This window comes from Lissotriton helveticus, chromosome 3_1, assembly GCF_964261635.1.
Source record: "Lissotriton helveticus chromosome 3_1, aLisHel1.1, whole genome shotgun sequence".
Classification (NCBI taxonomy): Eukaryota; Metazoa; Chordata; class Amphibia; order Caudata; family Salamandridae; genus Lissotriton; species Lissotriton helveticus.
This window is the reverse complement of record NC_136061.1, coordinates 306798495-306816257: the sequence shown is the minus strand read 5'-3', so window position 1 is coordinate 306816257 and position 17763 is coordinate 306798495. Positions and strand designations below refer to the sequence as shown.

Below are 17763 nucleotides of genomic sequence, written 5' to 3'. Positions count from 1 at the left end.
GCCAATTCTTTGACGGCTCTTACTACGTTGGGACGTCAGAGAAGTTTAGCCATGGCGGAGACGGGGTAGTCTCTGCTGTGTCCAAACTAAGGGCCACCCACATGTAAGTCGGGCGAGCGGACCAACCATAATCTTGTTGGTAAGGACACTCTCTCCATTGCAGTGGAGCAGCCTTACTACTAGTATATAAACCAGTCTATTTGTGGTAAATTCCCACTCATGAAGTGAGTAAAAATGCCACATCACTCTGCTCTGGTGTTTTCAAAACCTGCAATGTGGGAGGCCAGCAGAAACAGTCCATGCCTAATCGCCGATTCCCCATCTGTAACACAGATGAGCGACATGGTGGTGTCTGTCTGCACCATTACCCCTCCAGAACAACAGAATCAAGGCTTTCGATGCAAGGAAAATTAATTTCTGATTCATCATGTGGAGGTGTATATGTGGCCTGTCCCACAGTACACTGTTGCAGGGATCCCTGCAGTGAGCTTCACACTCATGCTGTAAAGTGCCACTTGTAAACACAACGTGCAGAAGGGGGGTCAGAATGGTCATCACATCACATTGTGGAACAGGATCACATGCTCACAAGGTTGCAAAAACTGATCCCAGGTGCATTGAGATCAGGAGCTTCGCATCAGAAACCAGGCCGATGCAGGACACATGTAGTTCATATCTTTCTTTTCCATGGCATCCAGCACACTTCTCTCCTAATGGTTCTCCCTCACTGGTTTCTCTCTGCTAGTCAAAATAACACCTTGGTCCATCTTCATACCTATTATCTGCAATACAATGCAGCGAGTGGGCTTTGAGTCAGTCCCTTGCACAATTCGTGGTTTAATTGCCTTCCACTCTAATATTGTGTTGCAGAGGTTGGACAACAAGGGGCTGGCAGCCTCAGCAATGTATGGACAACAGAGCGTGAGTGGTGCTTTGTGAATGTGTGCACAGATGGCAGGACAGGCACGCCATGTGCCAATGCAGTGTTAGCAGCCCTGGCCCTGGTGGAATGGGCTTTCAGGCCAGTCTGCAGGCTGCGTCTTGGCCATCATGTAGAAAATCTTAATGCAGAGGATTATCTTCTTTTTTTATCACTGCCTTGCCCTACTCTGTCCTGGAGAACTCACAAAAAGCTGGTTGCCCACCCGCTAGTCTTTGGAGCGATCAATGTTAAAGCTGGGCGCCATGTTGGGTTCCAAGCAAAGGAGTCTCTCCTCCTCTTTCAAGGGTTGTTGTACGGCAAAGAATGTTGGAAGTGCAGGAAACTGTCCGATGCCAAAGGGACTCACAACGTTCAACAGAAAGGCCGCTCTAGTCCTCAGCACCAATGTATCCAATAAGAAGGAGGTGTAGGGGGGCAGGGCTTATAGAGCTTGAAAGTCATTCATGAGACAAGCTGAATTGATACTGATGAGAAAGATCATCTTCAGGGTCAAGAGATTCATAAGGTACGTAAAGACGTAAGTGATATCCCACTATGGCATTAAAAAAATGGATTGGAAAGAAACATGTGGACCAAACCTTTGAGAAAACGCATCACAACAGGATATTTGAACAAGGATAGCAGGCCTAGTCAACTCAAAAAGCCTGTAAGGACTGACAGACAACATGCGTGCCCAGTGCAGGACCTTCCTGAGGAAAAGGGCAACAAGCAAAGTTGCCACGCTGTGCTGCGTGAAAGGGAGACAGCAGAAAAGTGGTATATCCACTAAGATATGGCACATTTCTGCTGTCGCCTAGAGCTAGCACACAGTATGCCACTTAGCGCCAATGGAGGAATCCTCACACCATGCTGCAAGGGAGTCTGCTTTACAGGTAGGATTGTTTTTGTGTATGAAGGGATGCCTTTCTGCACAAAAACAATCCCTAGAATCAATTTCCTCTTTCTATGCATGTTGCAGAATGCCTCACACGTAGAAAGAGGATGTGATGAGGAGAAAAATGAATATTTCTCCTTGTTATGCCATCTTCAGGGAAGAGTACTGCTTAGTGCAATCCCAGGTTTACTCACCTTATTAAATCTGGGATTGTGTCAAAGTCCATGGCTAGATCCATGGGATTGCCCATGATCCACCCGTTGGAATGCATCTCCGACACAAATTAAAGGAAGGCAGTGCTATGCATTGGTGTGCATTATTTTTTATTTACTAAACTATGTAAAGAGGCTTTATGTGGCTTATTAAATGGCAAAAAGGATTTTGCATCAGGCTGCACCACAAAAGTGACACAACCCTGACACAAAACTCTAGTAAATATGGCCCTAAGGCTATGCTTTAGAACCAACCAGTATAGCCTCTCCTCTTGTTCCTGCAAAAACAATCCTAGAAGCACATTCCTCTTTCTATGTATGCTGCGGAATACAGCGCACATAGAAAGAGGAAGTAACGGAGGAGAAAAAAAGAAATAAGGACATTTTCAAGTGCTATGCCTGCTTCAGGAATGTGGAGAGTGTAGCGGGGTGCCCTCTGTGAAAGGTTGACACCAATTTCAGGAGAAAGGATAAACGTTTACCAACTTGCCAGAAAAGAAGATAGTATCTGGAGACTAAAAAGACAAACCTGTGCAGCTCACTGACTTGACATGCATAAGTTACTGCAATGCGAAACAGTCTTTTGAATTAGAAGTCTCAGGGTACAGCTGTGAAGAGGATTGAAAGGAGCATACATCAAGCTTGTCTGAACTAAACCTAGGGCCAACTGTGGAACAATGAATGGAGCTACAGCATACATGCTAAAGTATATTGCACTGCATGATCTGAATAAAAAGGGTTGATCAGACGAAGAAAGGTGCCAACATTGTTGACAAGTAACCTTTAACAGTACTCAAAGCAAATGCTTGCTTGGCCAATAATAACATGAACAAAAGGACAACTTGGCTTGTAAAGGGTCAACTTCCTTTTTCTCACACAGGGTGACAGACGTCTACTAGCAGCCTAAGGAAACCTAGCAGACAAAATTAGATCCACCACCTCTGGTGGTGGATGAAAACTTCTCAGCTGGTTCTGCTCAATCTCCATACATGGTGTAGATTGTGGAGGCTCAGGTGTAGTCCTTTGATCCATTGTAGGGACAGCACTACTAGGTCCTGCAAACTTTTTCAGAACGCATGAGGTCAATGGCAGTAGTGGGAACATGAACAGGAGGCTAAAATGCAACCAAAGGTGCAACACAGCTGCTAGAGAATGCCAAGAAGGGAACTTCAGACCACAGAAACTGGATAGTTAGCATTTGCAGAGGTAGCAGAAAGGACTACCAAAGGCGCTTGTGCTTTCAACTAGGCAACAACACCCAGCAGCACCTCCAGATGCAGAAATCACTTGGGATTCATAATTTGGCCAAGTCTGTCTGCCCTGGGCACCCCACCAGGAGACAGATCTGCAGGAAGATCTAGTAAAACTAATTTCTTCAGACTAAAAGCCTCCATAAAGATGACAGGTGACCATATGGCAACCTGCTTGTCGCAGCACACACATGGCAGTCATGTTGCCCATTAGAATCTGGGGTAATCTGCGCTTGATGGATAGCAGAAAGGGCTTGTGGGCCAGCCAGGTGTCACGCATCTCCAAAAGGTTTATGTAATGGTGCTGCTTCATCAGTAACCAGAGACCTCTGATCTCCACCTTGTCCAGGTGAACTCTCCACACAGGGGAAGATACCATATGTCGCTGCCATGACCTCTGAGGGAGGCCTAGCAAATGATCTGCTGAAGGTCAAGGTGGCTTCCGTCCTCCAGCACTGAAGGTCCCTGGCAGCCTCATTGGAGAGGATATACTGTTGGAAGGGCAACCCCAATGCTGGGCAGACATTGATTCCATTCAAGACCCACTTCTGCCAATGAACATGAGGCAACAAAAATTCCAACATGCCAGCAGCCCCAGAACTATCAAGGCTGAGACAGCAGTTCTCGATTGAAACACCAGAAATAAAGCCTAACTCACTATGGTGGTGCAAGTCCTCAGAGTGACTCACTTAGAACAGTACCAATGAAGGAGATGGAAGAAGATGAGATTTGGACTCATTGAAACCTATAGCAGACAACTGTGACACAGTCTTCTGCAACTGGTCCAACACTAGCTGAGGCAAGCTCACCTTTAACAACTAGTCATCAAGATATGGGAAGAGATGCAACTACAACCTGAAGAAATTGCCTGCAACTACCTATATAACCTTTGTACCCAATGGGCCTTTATTAGGCCAAAGGGTAGCAGAGTGAATGGCAAATGGATGTAATTCCTATGGGACAGCAAGACTGATACATGATAGTATGTGTTCTACAAGTCTAAGGACGCCATTCAGTCCCCTGAGTCCAAGGCCTGCAGAACCTACACAAGAGTCATTTAGAAATCAGGAGTTAAACAATCTGAGATCTTAAAACCCATCCTTCATGAGGAACAGGACATATTGAGAGTAGCATCCAACTTATTCCTCCTCCTGCAGCACTTCTCTGGGGACGATAGCAGCAAGATCTGCTGATGTCAGAGCCAAACCTGAAGGAACGCGAGGAGAGGAATCTAAAAAGAGTAGGGCATAACCTAGTTAGACAATCCAAAGAAACCACTAGTCCAAAATAATCGAGCATCATTAGAGAAGGCAATGCTGATATGGACCCATAATGGTCCCACACACTGGTTGTAAAAGCCAGCGGTGTATTTTCACCTTTGAAAGTGGAGGAGAGTAATACTTGGCTCTAATTCCAGCAAGTGAGCTTGATGACGTTTTGGAGGGATCGAGGGGTTATTCCTACAAAAAAACGTCAGTGAAATAGTGTTGCATGGTTTATTTTAAAGCACACTTTTCACAAACATTTGCTCTAACGCCATTGGCTTCGAAAGAGCAATCATTAAATATTCAAGTCCTGTTATAATGCGCAAAAACAATGAAACCTGAAGCTCTCTCAGTGTTAACCACAATTGCCAGCATCATTATTTAATAAAATACCTTCATTGTGCCACGTTGTCTTGATGCCCTCCTTGCTATGGCTTCCCCCTCACATACAATATGTACAAAATGCCTGTACCAGAATGTTGACACTTACGCCATATTGCCTTCCTATCTGATGTAATGATCGTTCTCCCACATGCCAAGAAATACCGGAAACCTGACAGCACCAGCATTTTTTCATGTGCGCTTTTTAAACCATGAATTGCCTCCGCTAGGTAAGTGCCAACAATTTCCCATAGGTGCCCCATACGTCAAGAATTACCTCTCGTATGCCAGCGTCAGTATTTAGCCATGGGTGTCTGTTTTGCCAAGAATTTAATTCAGTGTGCCAGCACCAGCATCTTGCTCTGAGTGTCCCACATGGCAAGTGTTACCTCTAGTACATCAGGGTTTACCTGCAACATGCCAGTACCAGGGATTACTATAATATACCAGTGCAAATAATGACCTCTAGGATGGCAATAGCATTTTCTCTCTAATATGATAGTGCCAAGAATTCTCAAGATGTGCTGTTATCCTAAGAATTTCCTCCATGAAGACAGCGCGGACATTTTGCAATAGGTGCCTCGGTAAGTCAAAAATTACCTTCAGTGTGCCAGGGACAACTGCAGACTAAATACCATATTCTCACTCACTCAATCTTATTTACATTCGCTCATTCACACTCATTCATCCATGCTCAATTATGTTCCCTCACACCCATTATCACTTTTGTTCACTGTCATTCACTCACTTGCACTCACCGTTACTCTCACTAACACATTCTCAAACAACCAAGGGGCATATTAGCAAGGGCATATCGCCGCTGTAGCAGCACTTTTTGCCGTTAAATATTTGTATCGCCCTATCTGCAAGCTGTTGCTATCAGTAGTTAGCGACAGCTTTAAGGCGATAGCGACCGGTTTGGGGCCCGCTTTGCATGTCAGCGATATTTATCGCAATGACATGCAAAGTGGGCGTACACAAACTGTTAGCGACTGAAAGCAGTCGCTAACAAAGCTATCGTCTATAAGCATAGCAAGGCAGGCAAAGCGATGAAAAAAAAATCGCGCTAAGCGCGATTATCGCTATAATCTAACACCTGCTAAAAACATGACTTACCTGTTTATCCAATGGGAGGTGGATTGTCAGGTTAAGTCCGCATTGGATTTCCTGCGATATTCACGCATTTCGCCGCTATAGCTGGATATTTTAGCACAATGGAGAAAAACGTTGCAAATAGAATGTTTTCTCCGCTAACGTATCCAGCGATAAAAAAAATGCGCTCAGCGCATTTTGTGATAAATATCGCTATTCCTTGCTAATCTGCACCCAAATTCATTAACATTCACATAATCTCATTCACACCTCCACTAACTTTTAATCTCACTCATACTCACCGTCACTGAAACTCACTCATGAATTAATTCTCACCCAGTCTCACTTATTTTCACTAACAATGACTCCCTCAGTTTAACTTATCCTCACTTATTCGGACTCACTCATGTTCACTGACCGTTACATTCACTGTCATTCACACTCACTCATTCTTACTCAGTCACTCTCCATTACACTTCCTCACACTCTTGCTTATTCATTCTCAATCCCCTTACCTCACTAGCACTTACTCTCACTTATTCAAACTCACTCACTTGCATTCACTCTTACTCATTCTCACTTATCTGACTTGTACTTCGTCTAATTCTGAATCACTCATTAATCACTTGCACCCAATCTCTTCCTCATTCTCCCTTGGACTCAATCTTTTTATCATTTAAACATTGTCACTCAGTCTCACTCACTCATAGTCACTGTCACTAACCCTCATTCACTCCCTCATTCACTTCACTAACTTGCGCAGTCATGCTCTCACATACACATGCTGTCAGACACACACTCACTCACATGCACACACCCACACACACACACACACAGCATTTAAAACCATTTTGTTTAATTACTTTGCTTCCTGCAAAGGTCCTGTCTTGCCTTAACACAGCTCTTTCCCACTTCAATAAGCACTAAAACATGAAACAGAAACCTAGGACACAGGTAGTCACAGGCCCCAGGTGTCAGTCTCTTCTATTTCACCCCACCCTTTCCAAACTCTGTGATGAATGGGAAAGGGTAAGGTGACAGGCTGATTGACATGTACTACCAAGTACTGCAGACTTTGAGCCTACAATGGCCACTAAACTACGATGCTTCAGCACATCATAGACGAGGAGGCACTGAGACGAGCCAGGCCCCTGCGACAAGGGCTGGAACTTTACGAGCCCTGGACAATCTATTATGGCTTGTGCAGGTGCCTTCATCTTTGCTATCAGACAGTATCACTGGCTACTGCTGTACCCGAAGTTTGACTTTTTTTTATCATATCAACAGTGAATAATGAATTATTCACTGTTAATGTAATAAAAATGGGCCACAAAATAAGGAGGGCATAGCTCTTAAGCCCATAACAGTAAGTCACTACTAGTAAGAGCTAAAGAGGTTTAGAGGTGAGACCAGGAGAAAAAGAGGATGACTGACGCTGCTAACATTGTACTTTGGCACTACCACTGCATCTAGAGGCACGAAAAGGTTGAGCTAGCTGCTGGACTGGCAGTGAGGGCTGACTCTGATGGAATATCCACTGAACATCCTGTACTTCTGGTGGCATTGGCAAGAAGGATAATGTAATTGTACGGAGCGAGCCTTTGTTTTGCTTTACTTGAAGCACTCGAGTCGCTTCTGCTTTGTCGCCAAATGGTCTGACACAGCAAAAGGTCATGACTATAATGGAACCTTAGACTTCCCCAAAACTGGGTGGAGGGCATCCAAGCATGGTGGCTAATGACATCATTTGTGTCCATGGCCTGAGGAACAGAGTCAGTGGTGTCCAGGTCAGATTGTAATATGTATTTTGCTGCAATGTGAAATCTGGTACTGTTTGAGTAATCCTCAGACAACAGGCATATACTTGCATGCAATATCCTAAAAGAAGTGGGTAGAACAACTTCAGAAGCAAATGGCACTCAAGGAACACAACACTAGGTTAGAAAACGTAACTTTATTGCCCATTACCTTAATCGGATTAGACTCCCTGTCCGGAGTGGGCGAAGGAATGGCGTCAGGGTAAAAACTTTGCTCGTGGATACCTGAACTAGTAGGATGTTGCATAAAGTATTTCATGTCATCTGGCGCTGGTCTGTGTTATCTCGCAAGAGGCCATCTCACAGGTGAGACCAAACAAGGTTATGATAAGGCTTTCAAAACAGTATTAGTCAGAGCCTGAACAAAGTGCAACAAGGATCCCAATTGGTAGGCCCAGAATACAAGATCTCTTTCAGGAGATTACCATTCATTTTGTCCATCAGATGATGTAATTACAGAACCTCCGCAGCCCTACAAACCACCATCATGAAAGAGACACTCTCTAGTCTTGGTGGCCCTCATGGCAGATTTAAGCCTGGTTCTGGTGAGGTTTCAAGGCCAATGGCGTTTTGGATGTCAAGATATAACCAGCATTGGTACAATGAGAAGGAGCAAGTGATCTTCCTCTTCATCATCGTCATCATGAGGGATGTCTTTAAGGTTCTACAGAGTATCAGAATCGAAACTAAACAGTGTCTCCACCGTACGAAAGCAGTGTTATTAAGGTAGAGGAACAGAAGAAGAGTTCTCCTCAGGCTGAAGCTGGGCCTTGTTCATGGTGCAGCATGACATCAGGCAAGGCCGCCCCAAAGTTGCTTCTGGATCTAAAATTGTAGTCAGAACAGGATGGAGGCGGTCCAGGCATTTCAAGATCTGGGGGCAGTGCCAATGAAAGAACAACCAGACAGGCCTTTGGCAAAGAAGTTGAGGTGCAGCCCGGTGCCGAAGGCTGTGCTGGCTGAGGTAGTACAGGGTCTGAAGGCCCAGCCGCAGAAGCCTGACTGAAAGTCCTGACACATCTGTAAGGCTCGAAGGGGTATAAGAAGGATCTAAACCACATTAAAATGCAGCAGCTTAGGCTTTTGAAGGCAGACGGTGCTGTAGAGTGGTCGATGGTCTGGGAAACTTGAAGCACATCGCCTCCAGTTTCGGCATCCTATCCAAGTCAGAGGTCAAAGACAGAGTGGGGCTCTTTGAACTATAACTATGAGACCATTTCTAAGAGCTGAGCATCTCAAAATTGAAGAGCTTCCCTAGGATTACTTGTACTTTTTCTTCAACGTGTTGCTCTATTTTGCTTTAAACTTACTTAAGGGGATGATCGGGACCAGGAACAGCAATGCAGGATCAACTTCACTTTTTTGTACTCCATGACATAGCGTTTGACCTCTCCATACCTGATAGCCTATGGATGAATCAGGAGTGCATTGGTCGTAAAACCTGGAGGCCTGTTTAGTGCCAAGACACTAAAGACATACAGTGTACAGGTCCTTGACCGACATCTGCTTGTGACGTGCACAGCACAGTTTGAACTTAGAGTTTTAGGAGGCGCAATTCTTGCACACTGGCAAAAAACTCAGGCAGAAACTTTGTGGGGAAAAAATTCAGTGGATACAGAGCTCAAATCTGCATCAAAAGGCATGCAAAAAAGACTAACTGACATCAGTGCATAGCCTGGCACCTGTATGTGGCTCTGTGTCTTTATGTCCCCATGACCGAGGCACCTGGCACCACCGGCTGGCACCCAGCAACTATTGCAAGTGTTTCTGGTCCCAGTCGTTCAGCTGGGGAGATTCACAATGTAAGGAATCTGATGTTAGAATTATTCATGAGAATTTGGCATACAATAAGGACCAACCAATCTGATGCAAAACAGGATTTGCATATTCAGGATAAGTGAATAGTGTGGGATTCTCATTCATCTGTATATCATTGTGCCTCAACTCACCGAGTACCTAAAGCCTGGATTTTGTCCAAGAATCTGGCTGGGTGTAGGCCTGTGGAGTTTCTGGTACCAGCCCTCAGCTATGTGCCCAGATCCCACAAGCGTGGCCTCTTACTGGAAGGCCTGTGGGATTGATCCCACCTTAATGGTTCTGCTTGACTGGATAAGAGACTGGACAGTGTGGTGAGAACTGCAGTGCTGAAACAGCCAGGATGCCACTGCTCAAAGCTGGGTGCTGCACAGGAGTCACCTGGAGTTGTACCATGGAAACAGAAGCTGGAGGGAAGCGGTGGAGCAATCTGTCTGGCCTTTCGCCTTAGACTCAAACATCCAAGAAGGAGTATGACCTAAGAACGTAAGACAGCTTGGCGGGAAAACCCACACTTGGGTTCAAGAGAAGCTTGGGTGGGGGTATAGAGAGGGGAAGGAGGGGGTTTAGGATAACTCCTGATTCAATTGCTCATGCCTCTTTTCATTAGTGGCGGATAGCCAGCATAGAATACGGAGGAGACTGAGGGCCTCATTTAGAGATTTTTTTTAGCAGAATCACTAAAAAAACGGGCGGTCCTTTGCCCCATGAAAGTTACAGTAACCCTCCTCAATTAAGAATTGGGGCAAGTGATAAGTCACACTGCCAGAGCCTCAACTGGCCTATGACCCAGCCTCCCAACTGAGAGTCCGCCAAAGAGCTGCTAGGTCACAATGACGTTCTAGTGACAGTGGGACAACATTATTCATTTTCCCCATATACACTATGTCTGTAGAATGACCCCCACGTTGAAGGAGACAACCGCACATCAGGGCATTTTATTGTTTGTATTGCAGAAACAATCGTATGCTTTGGGAGTTTATTGTCTCAATCTAAACATTTACAGAGTGGAGGCTTTAAACATTGCGCAGACTCAACAACCCGTTAGTACTGTGAAGCGAGCCATCATGGCAACAAACAGAGTTTTCCACCGGCCAGGTGGCAATCCCTAAATAATGGGCACAGTGCACTGCCACCATGACAGAGTATTAAATAACCTCCTGGATTCAGAGGAGATTGAATGACAGTGCGGGCTGAATCTCTTGGGAGCCCCAAGCCTGGAGTTACAATCAGGAGGCATAAGCTAAGTCCTGTTCTTCTCAGATCAGGAGTGGTATGAGTAGAGAAGTGTGGCTCAATGGTTACAGCGGCAGACCCTGATGCAGTAGTCTGGCTGGGACCAAGGTTCAATTCCCGCCTCGGCGGGTCTCGGGCTCAATTTCCTCGGACCTGATAATTCTCGTCTCGGAGCCTATTCTAATCATGAGTCCCACTCTGCACCTCTGGGCAATAGCTTGCTTAATCTCTACAACGGCCCCAACAACGCTGAGGATGCCTGACTTCACCTTGGGGGTGCCCAGGAGTTGGCTCCTCACAGGGAAAGGCCAGGAAGGGTTCCTCGGCGGTATTCGTACAAGCGCCGAGATGCCTACGGGTAGTCGTGTGCTATACAAGTGCGTCATCATTTCATTTCATTTCATGAAGGCTAGCAATGGCCACATAGGAAAGTGCCTTCACCAAAGACAATGGCAATCCCACTGTGCAAAGTATGGCCCACAACTCATTAAGATTATGGTGCAAAAACAATCAATCAAATTGGAGGTTTTTTTTTTACTTAGCTATTTTAGTCATACTGCATCTAGACCTTAGCAGCACTTAACATGTGACACCTGCTGGGGTGTATGAGAGGTCTTTACAAGATACAATTCAATAAACAAACCTTATGCAGTAATTACCAGAAAGGATAGTAAAGAAACAGTGGAGTATTCAAGGAGCATGTAAATGTTAAAATAGAAAGTCAGAATTGACATTTAGGGGTCGACCAGGAGTGGCAGTTTGATGCCATAACTGTGAACCCCCTTGAATTACAGATATTGGGAAGGGGCACCAGTAATGCATTATTTTCACTTCTCCCCCCCCCCTCCCTGAATTACGCATGAGAATGTCAGCTGCTTTCACCAGGATCTCTGAGTGAAACGCTTGTCGCCCCATGATCCACGCCGCTACCAAGGATTCTGTAATCGTGGTTCAGTTGAAATCCTGTTACTGGCTGAATCAGAACTACCAACCCACCTGGAATCAGACCCATAATGGGAAGACAAAAGAGGTACCAAGATATACATTTCTTAAGTGCCGAATGGCTAAGAAAGCCACAACTCACAACTCATCTTCTGCATTCTGCGTCTCTCTCGTCTTGAAGATGAGGTCTTTCTCATTATCCTTCATCGTTCTTTGCAGTTCTCTGTCTTCAGACCAGGCACATTCATGAGCTGTTTATGCAAAAAAAATATTTTAATATAGACAACCTTCGTAATCAAGCCTTTAACATTATAGGAGCATTTGGCTCTCACATAAAAAAGTAAGGATTCAAATACTTTTGTGCTTTTTTTTTTTTTTACTAAACTCGCTACAGATATCTGCAGGATAAATGTTGCCCTTTCCATAGAGTCTCAAGGCTGGCTATTGACAAAACACTAGACATTTATATTCCAAATCAAGTAACCTAGATCATTGCACCCCTACAAAATCAGAAACAAAGGTGTCCACTCCAGCTTTTCCATCATACGCTCATACCTACAGGCATGTGGACGGGAACAACAAAATTATCAGTACCAGAATACAAAGCAGGAATGAGGGCTAGGTACGCCATTCTCGCTTGAAGCGAAGCAGCTTGGTTGCCCTGTGGCTAACCAGCAACAGCCATCACAAGGGTGGGGTGGTTTGAGGGAAGAACATCAGAGAGCAGAGGGGATGCAGAAGCTGCCAGTGACCCCCAGATTTCAGCCAGAATGGAGGCCTGCTCTATCTAGTACACCACACCTGTCAAAGGACATACCACATGCTTCACAGTCTCTAGGGTGGCCTACTCACCCCTTATTCAAGTCATCAGCAGTGCTATACTATAAAAGGGAGGACCAGTGATGAGGAACTGGAATTTGAAGCCGCAATGAGTGCCAATGTTTATGACTTGAGAGGAGGCATCTTCGTTTCTCAGTCTCAAAGGACTTTCAGTTCCAAGGTTCTACGCCTCAGCTCATGAACGATCTAGTGTCACTCAGCAGAAAGAGCCCAGCCACCAAAAGCGCAAGAAATCAGATACAATGTTGTGCACGTCTTGCATGCTGCAACCAGTGTCGCGCCTGTTCTGTTTGTGACCGATGCTGCCCTGTTACTGTCTGTGTGGTTCTCAGTCATGAATGTTTGAGGAAGTCTACATTCTTGCTATCCATTCTGTGAGCATGGTGGAGGCTTCACTACTCCCTGTTCCTGTGATATGCTTGCCTTGTGCATGAACAACTGCGTCCTGCTGCTGCTTGTAGGGCGCCTGCTCTGTGTGTGAAGGAAGCCGAACTGCTGCGCTGGACCGGTTCTGTGTAGAGGAGCGTGAAGAAAAGGTCCCACTGGTTAAGTGCCAAAATAATTGGCTTGTCAATGCTTACTGTAGCTTATCTAATCCTTATTATAACTATCATTACCCTTTTCTTAGTGTTTGAGTTCTGTTTTCCCAATGACTATTACCAAATGGGTATCACCCTGGAAGAGAAAGCGAGCTCCTCACCAAAAAGCACGATATATGACTCCCTTCTTACTGATCTGGAAACGTTTCATCTTCTTTTACGGGAGCTACAGAGGCTGAGCCATGAAAATTCAATTCTGCACCGTTGTAAAGTAAAAGCCTTTGGTCATTGGTAACTGCAATAGAATATTTCCCACAATGCCACGTGGCTCCGGAAACGTCTGTTGTGGTTGCAAGTCAGCATCAGTGTCTACAAGGTTGTAATATGGTCTTAATAATCCTTACTCTCCCCCAAGTAGGTCCATTGAGTTGTGCACCGCGTAGCTGCATATCTCAGTTTCTGTAACATCACAACTAACTGCAAGGTCTGCGAGTGCAAATTCTCATCTCTTAACCTCAGGCTCAGACGACTTTAACACAAAAGGGAACACAAATCTGAACTATTGAAACCTTAGATTGTGCTGTAAATTAAATCGTGAAAAAATAAACTACGGGGTTTACAGTGCGGGTCCAGAAAGAGAAGGAATGTCTCTTAACGCCTTCCTAGACACCTGACACTGGAGTTCGACCATAAACATGGTTCTGATTCATATTTTCACAGATATTGAAAAAACTTTTGTCTGAAACTTTTCAAATTGTAACAATTTCACTTCCACCTCCTGACCAATCACACAGTAAGGTTAGCGGATATTACCTTTCAAAATCATCCACAGTTAAGAGAACTGTAATTGACATTATAGTACCATCTAGTATTTTGATATTTTATTCAATTAGTATTCAATACAAAGCATCACTGTTTATAATACACTACATACTTTTAGCACAATTACCTGTTCCTGAGTGGATAAGGACTCATATTTCCGAGGCATGTTTATAAATCTTAGGGGCATATCAGCAAGGGCCGGCGATAATTATCGCTCAGCGCTAGGATCATTATCACCGGCTAACTCTGCATTTTAACGCTGAGATAGCACGCTATCAGCGACGCTTATCTCAAAAACGATACAAATCCCAGGGTTAGCTTAAAATTGTGGGATTATCGCTGGTAATCAAGCGATAATCACACAGGGAGCGGCGATAGATTGATGATAGGGCAATGGCATACTTAGCCATAATATCCACCTTCCATTGGATATTATGGCTAATTCAGGTTGTAAGCAGGCATAAAGAAACCTGCGTTAAGTGCGGTTAGCGCTACTATTATTATCGCTAAACCGGTTAGCGATTACATTGATAATTGGAGATATGTCAGTTAGCGACATTCTCCACGTTAGTTTGGCAGGGTATGCCCAGTTTGCATCTCATTGGCGATGCAAAGATGGGGGTAGGGGAAACCAGCGCTGAGGCACGGGAACCAGCGTTAGCGTGTCCATGCTGATAATGCAATAAAATTATCGCCACTTTTCGCCTGAAAACGTACGCTAAAGCGGCGATAATTTTATCGCGGGGGCCTTGATGATATGCCCCCTAGTTTCACAAACATGCAGTAAACCAGACCAGTAGGGAACCTACGATAACTAGTAATGATACCTGTATCTTTACACGTTTGTTCCAAATGCTGCTCAGTGTCGCCTCTTTCCTCAGGGGTAATAATGATAGAAGTTCTCACGCATATGCCACCAGCTGCTCCTCCATGCCCTCTTCCATCCGTGGGGGCTCTCAGGCGCAGCGACGTGCGGAACTCCTTGTTTGTTCTTCTCAGTTCTGCGATGACAAAGAATGCATACAACAGTCAACCTATCCTGGTCTAGTTCCTCTCCTCTGGTCAATACATTCCTGCAACTTCCCACTGAGTAGAGTCAACTGAGATGGTTTGCTGGGATGTCTGAAATCAAAACTCAGGCCCAGATTTACTAACTTTTGCGTGGCAGTTTTGGCACTTTTTTTTTAGCACAACCAAGACGCAAAATGCAAGTCAAGATTTACAAAGCCATGCAGGTGCCTATTTGCTGTTACCTTGTATGGCGTCTTGCACTGGGTTATTACATTACGTCAGGTAGACAATATCTGAGTAGAGCATGGGCATTCCTATGCATCCACCCATGTATTTTGATGCAAACCCAGATTTATTAAAGGCAGTAAGCCTTGGTTTTCTATAAAATGGTGTGCCTATCTGAGAGAGGATTAACGGGAAGAAATATTTTTATTTCTCCTCGTTACTTCCTGTAAGATCTGGCATCCTTCGAATGGTTTCCCCTGACGCATTGCCATCAGACTTTCTGTTTTGCTGACTTAGTTTTTGCTGGCCATAGGACCCTGCAAAAAGAACAGTTGATGGGCGGAATGCTGAACAATGTCAAACATTCAACGTCAGTCAAAGATCTGGGCCTAAATCCATTGTTTTTTGCTCACCACCCAAACAGCCAGGCCAGGTCCTCTCTGGACCGGAAACAAGCATCCTAGGAGCGGTTTTAAGCCACCGCCACTCATCACCCCAGAAAGCTTGAATTCAGTGGCATGGCGAGCACAGTAAAGACGTCTTGGCATACCCATCCCACTTGGGGTGACAAATGCAAAAAGAAAAATTGATAGACGTAATGCTGAACAATGTCAAACACTCACCCCCAGTCAAAGATCTGGGCCTAAATCCATTATTTGTTTGCTCACCATGCTATTCCAGTTAGGACCCAGCCATATGTAAATCAGTCTTGTCTCTGCTCCCCATGGAACAGTCCAGTCTGGCTCTTAGGACTCTGGGCACCTTTCCACTGTTAACCAGTGGTGAAGTGCATGTGCTCTCTGCTTTAAACATAGTAAAATTGGTTTATCCACAATTGGCATATTTAATTTTTTTATAAGTCCTTAGTTAAGTGCACTACCTGTGGTCAGGGCCTGTGTATTAAATGCTATAAGTGGGCCCGCAGGACTGATTCTGCACCCACTTAAGTAGCCCTTCAAACATGTTTCAGGCTTTCCATTGCACAGCTTTCGCAGTTTTAAACGGGCATGTCGATCTGGTAAATTAATCCTGTTGCCAGGCCCATACCTTCCTTTTCAATACACATAAGTCACCCCTAAGGTAGGACCTGGACAGCCCAGTGACAGGTTGCAGTGCATGTATAAAGTAGGACAAGTACTAGTAAGTTTTACATGTCATAGTAGTGAAAACTCTTAAATTCGTGTTTTGCTACTGCAAGGCCTTTTACTCCCTTAGGATAGCATTGGGATTACCTTTTTTATATTTTAAAAGTGTAATTTCCAATTGAGAAGAGATAGGAACCCCAAGTTTGGTGTCTCTAGAATCACAATTTAAAATCACAACTTTTGGTGAAGTCGGATTTTAAATTGTAATCATGAAAATGCCACTTTCAGAAAGTTGCCATTTTCATACTTTAGCAATTTGGTGTACCACATGACTCTGAATACCCGTCTGGGGTGGGTGACAGCCAGACTTTGTTCATTCACTCTAGACAGCCACACACAAACGGAGATTAGGTGTGACTGATAGGCCATCCTAGGCAGGATGGGAGGGAGGAGCTGACATTTACACCTGAATAGGCTGCATACCCCCTGTAGTGAGTCTGGAGCCATGGACAGGGACTCTGTGCACTTCAAAGGCATCTCTTTGAAGTCTCCCCACTTCAAAGGCACAACTGGGTATAAGTACTGTACCACAGAGATCACCTACTCAGTACACTTTTGCCTCCCTGAATACACCAGGAGCATAAACTCTTATCTGATTTTTCGAAAGGAGGTGAATATGTGGCTTTTCCCGAACTAGTCTTTCATTATAGTGTTGCATATCTGAGCTGTTCTCTGCCTTGGGTTCTCCCCCTTTGCCACACAGTCTCTTCTGGTTTAGCGCTTTAATGCCTTGGTTTAATAGGCTTTATAAATGCTACATTTAAATTTACTTCTTGACCTGTGGATACTCTGCCAGAAAGAAAGACTGCTGCTGCGCTGCAGAAATGACTGTCACTTTGCTGGACTGCCACTCTGCTGGACTCCTGGTCTGCTGTACTGACCTGCTGCTCTCCCAGCCTGGGAGTGAGTAGGACTGGATTGGTATCTCTCCAACCCAGAACTAAAGTGACTCCAAGAAATCCAGTTTTTAACTCAGGGACATCGTGCCCTTTCAAAAGGGCATGCTGGCCATCAGCAGTTGGATGGCCAGCAATTGCTTTAAGCTCAACTCTGACAAAACAGAGGTTATGACATTTGGCAAGCTATCCCCCGTCTGGTCCTCATCCTGGTGGCCCTCTTCATTGCCCCCCCCCCCGATTCCAGTCAACAAGGTTAGGAACCTGGGTGTCATATATGATGACAGACTGACCTTTGCTCCTCATGCCAACTCAGTGGTTTCTGCTTCATTCCATAAATTGCGAATGATAAGAAAGATTTTACCATTTATCCCTTTGAATGCCGGAAAAACCCTGGTCAGTACATTAGTTATGTCCTCCATTGACTATTGTAATGGGCTTCTAGTGAATGCACAAAA

General features: G+C 44.8%; 1 protein-coding gene across 6 annotated transcripts in view; it reads right to left on the bottom strand.

The window, feature by feature from the left end:
• The window catches only part of TEX14 (testis expressed 14, intercellular bridge forming factor), a 2253432-nt gene that overhangs the window by 83920 nt on the left and 2151749 nt on the right, over positions 1-17763 (bottom strand). For all 6 annotated transcript variants that reach the window (XM_078679858.1, XM_078679856.1, XM_078679860.1 and 3 more), the window contains 2 exons: positions 14856-15029; positions 11970-12078 (listed from right to left, as the gene is read on the bottom strand). In XM_078679858.1, coding sequence (XP_078535984.1) covers positions 11970-12078; positions 14856-15029 — 283 coding nt within the window. The remainder of the gene's footprint in view (positions 1-11969; positions 12079-14855; positions 15030-17763) is intronic.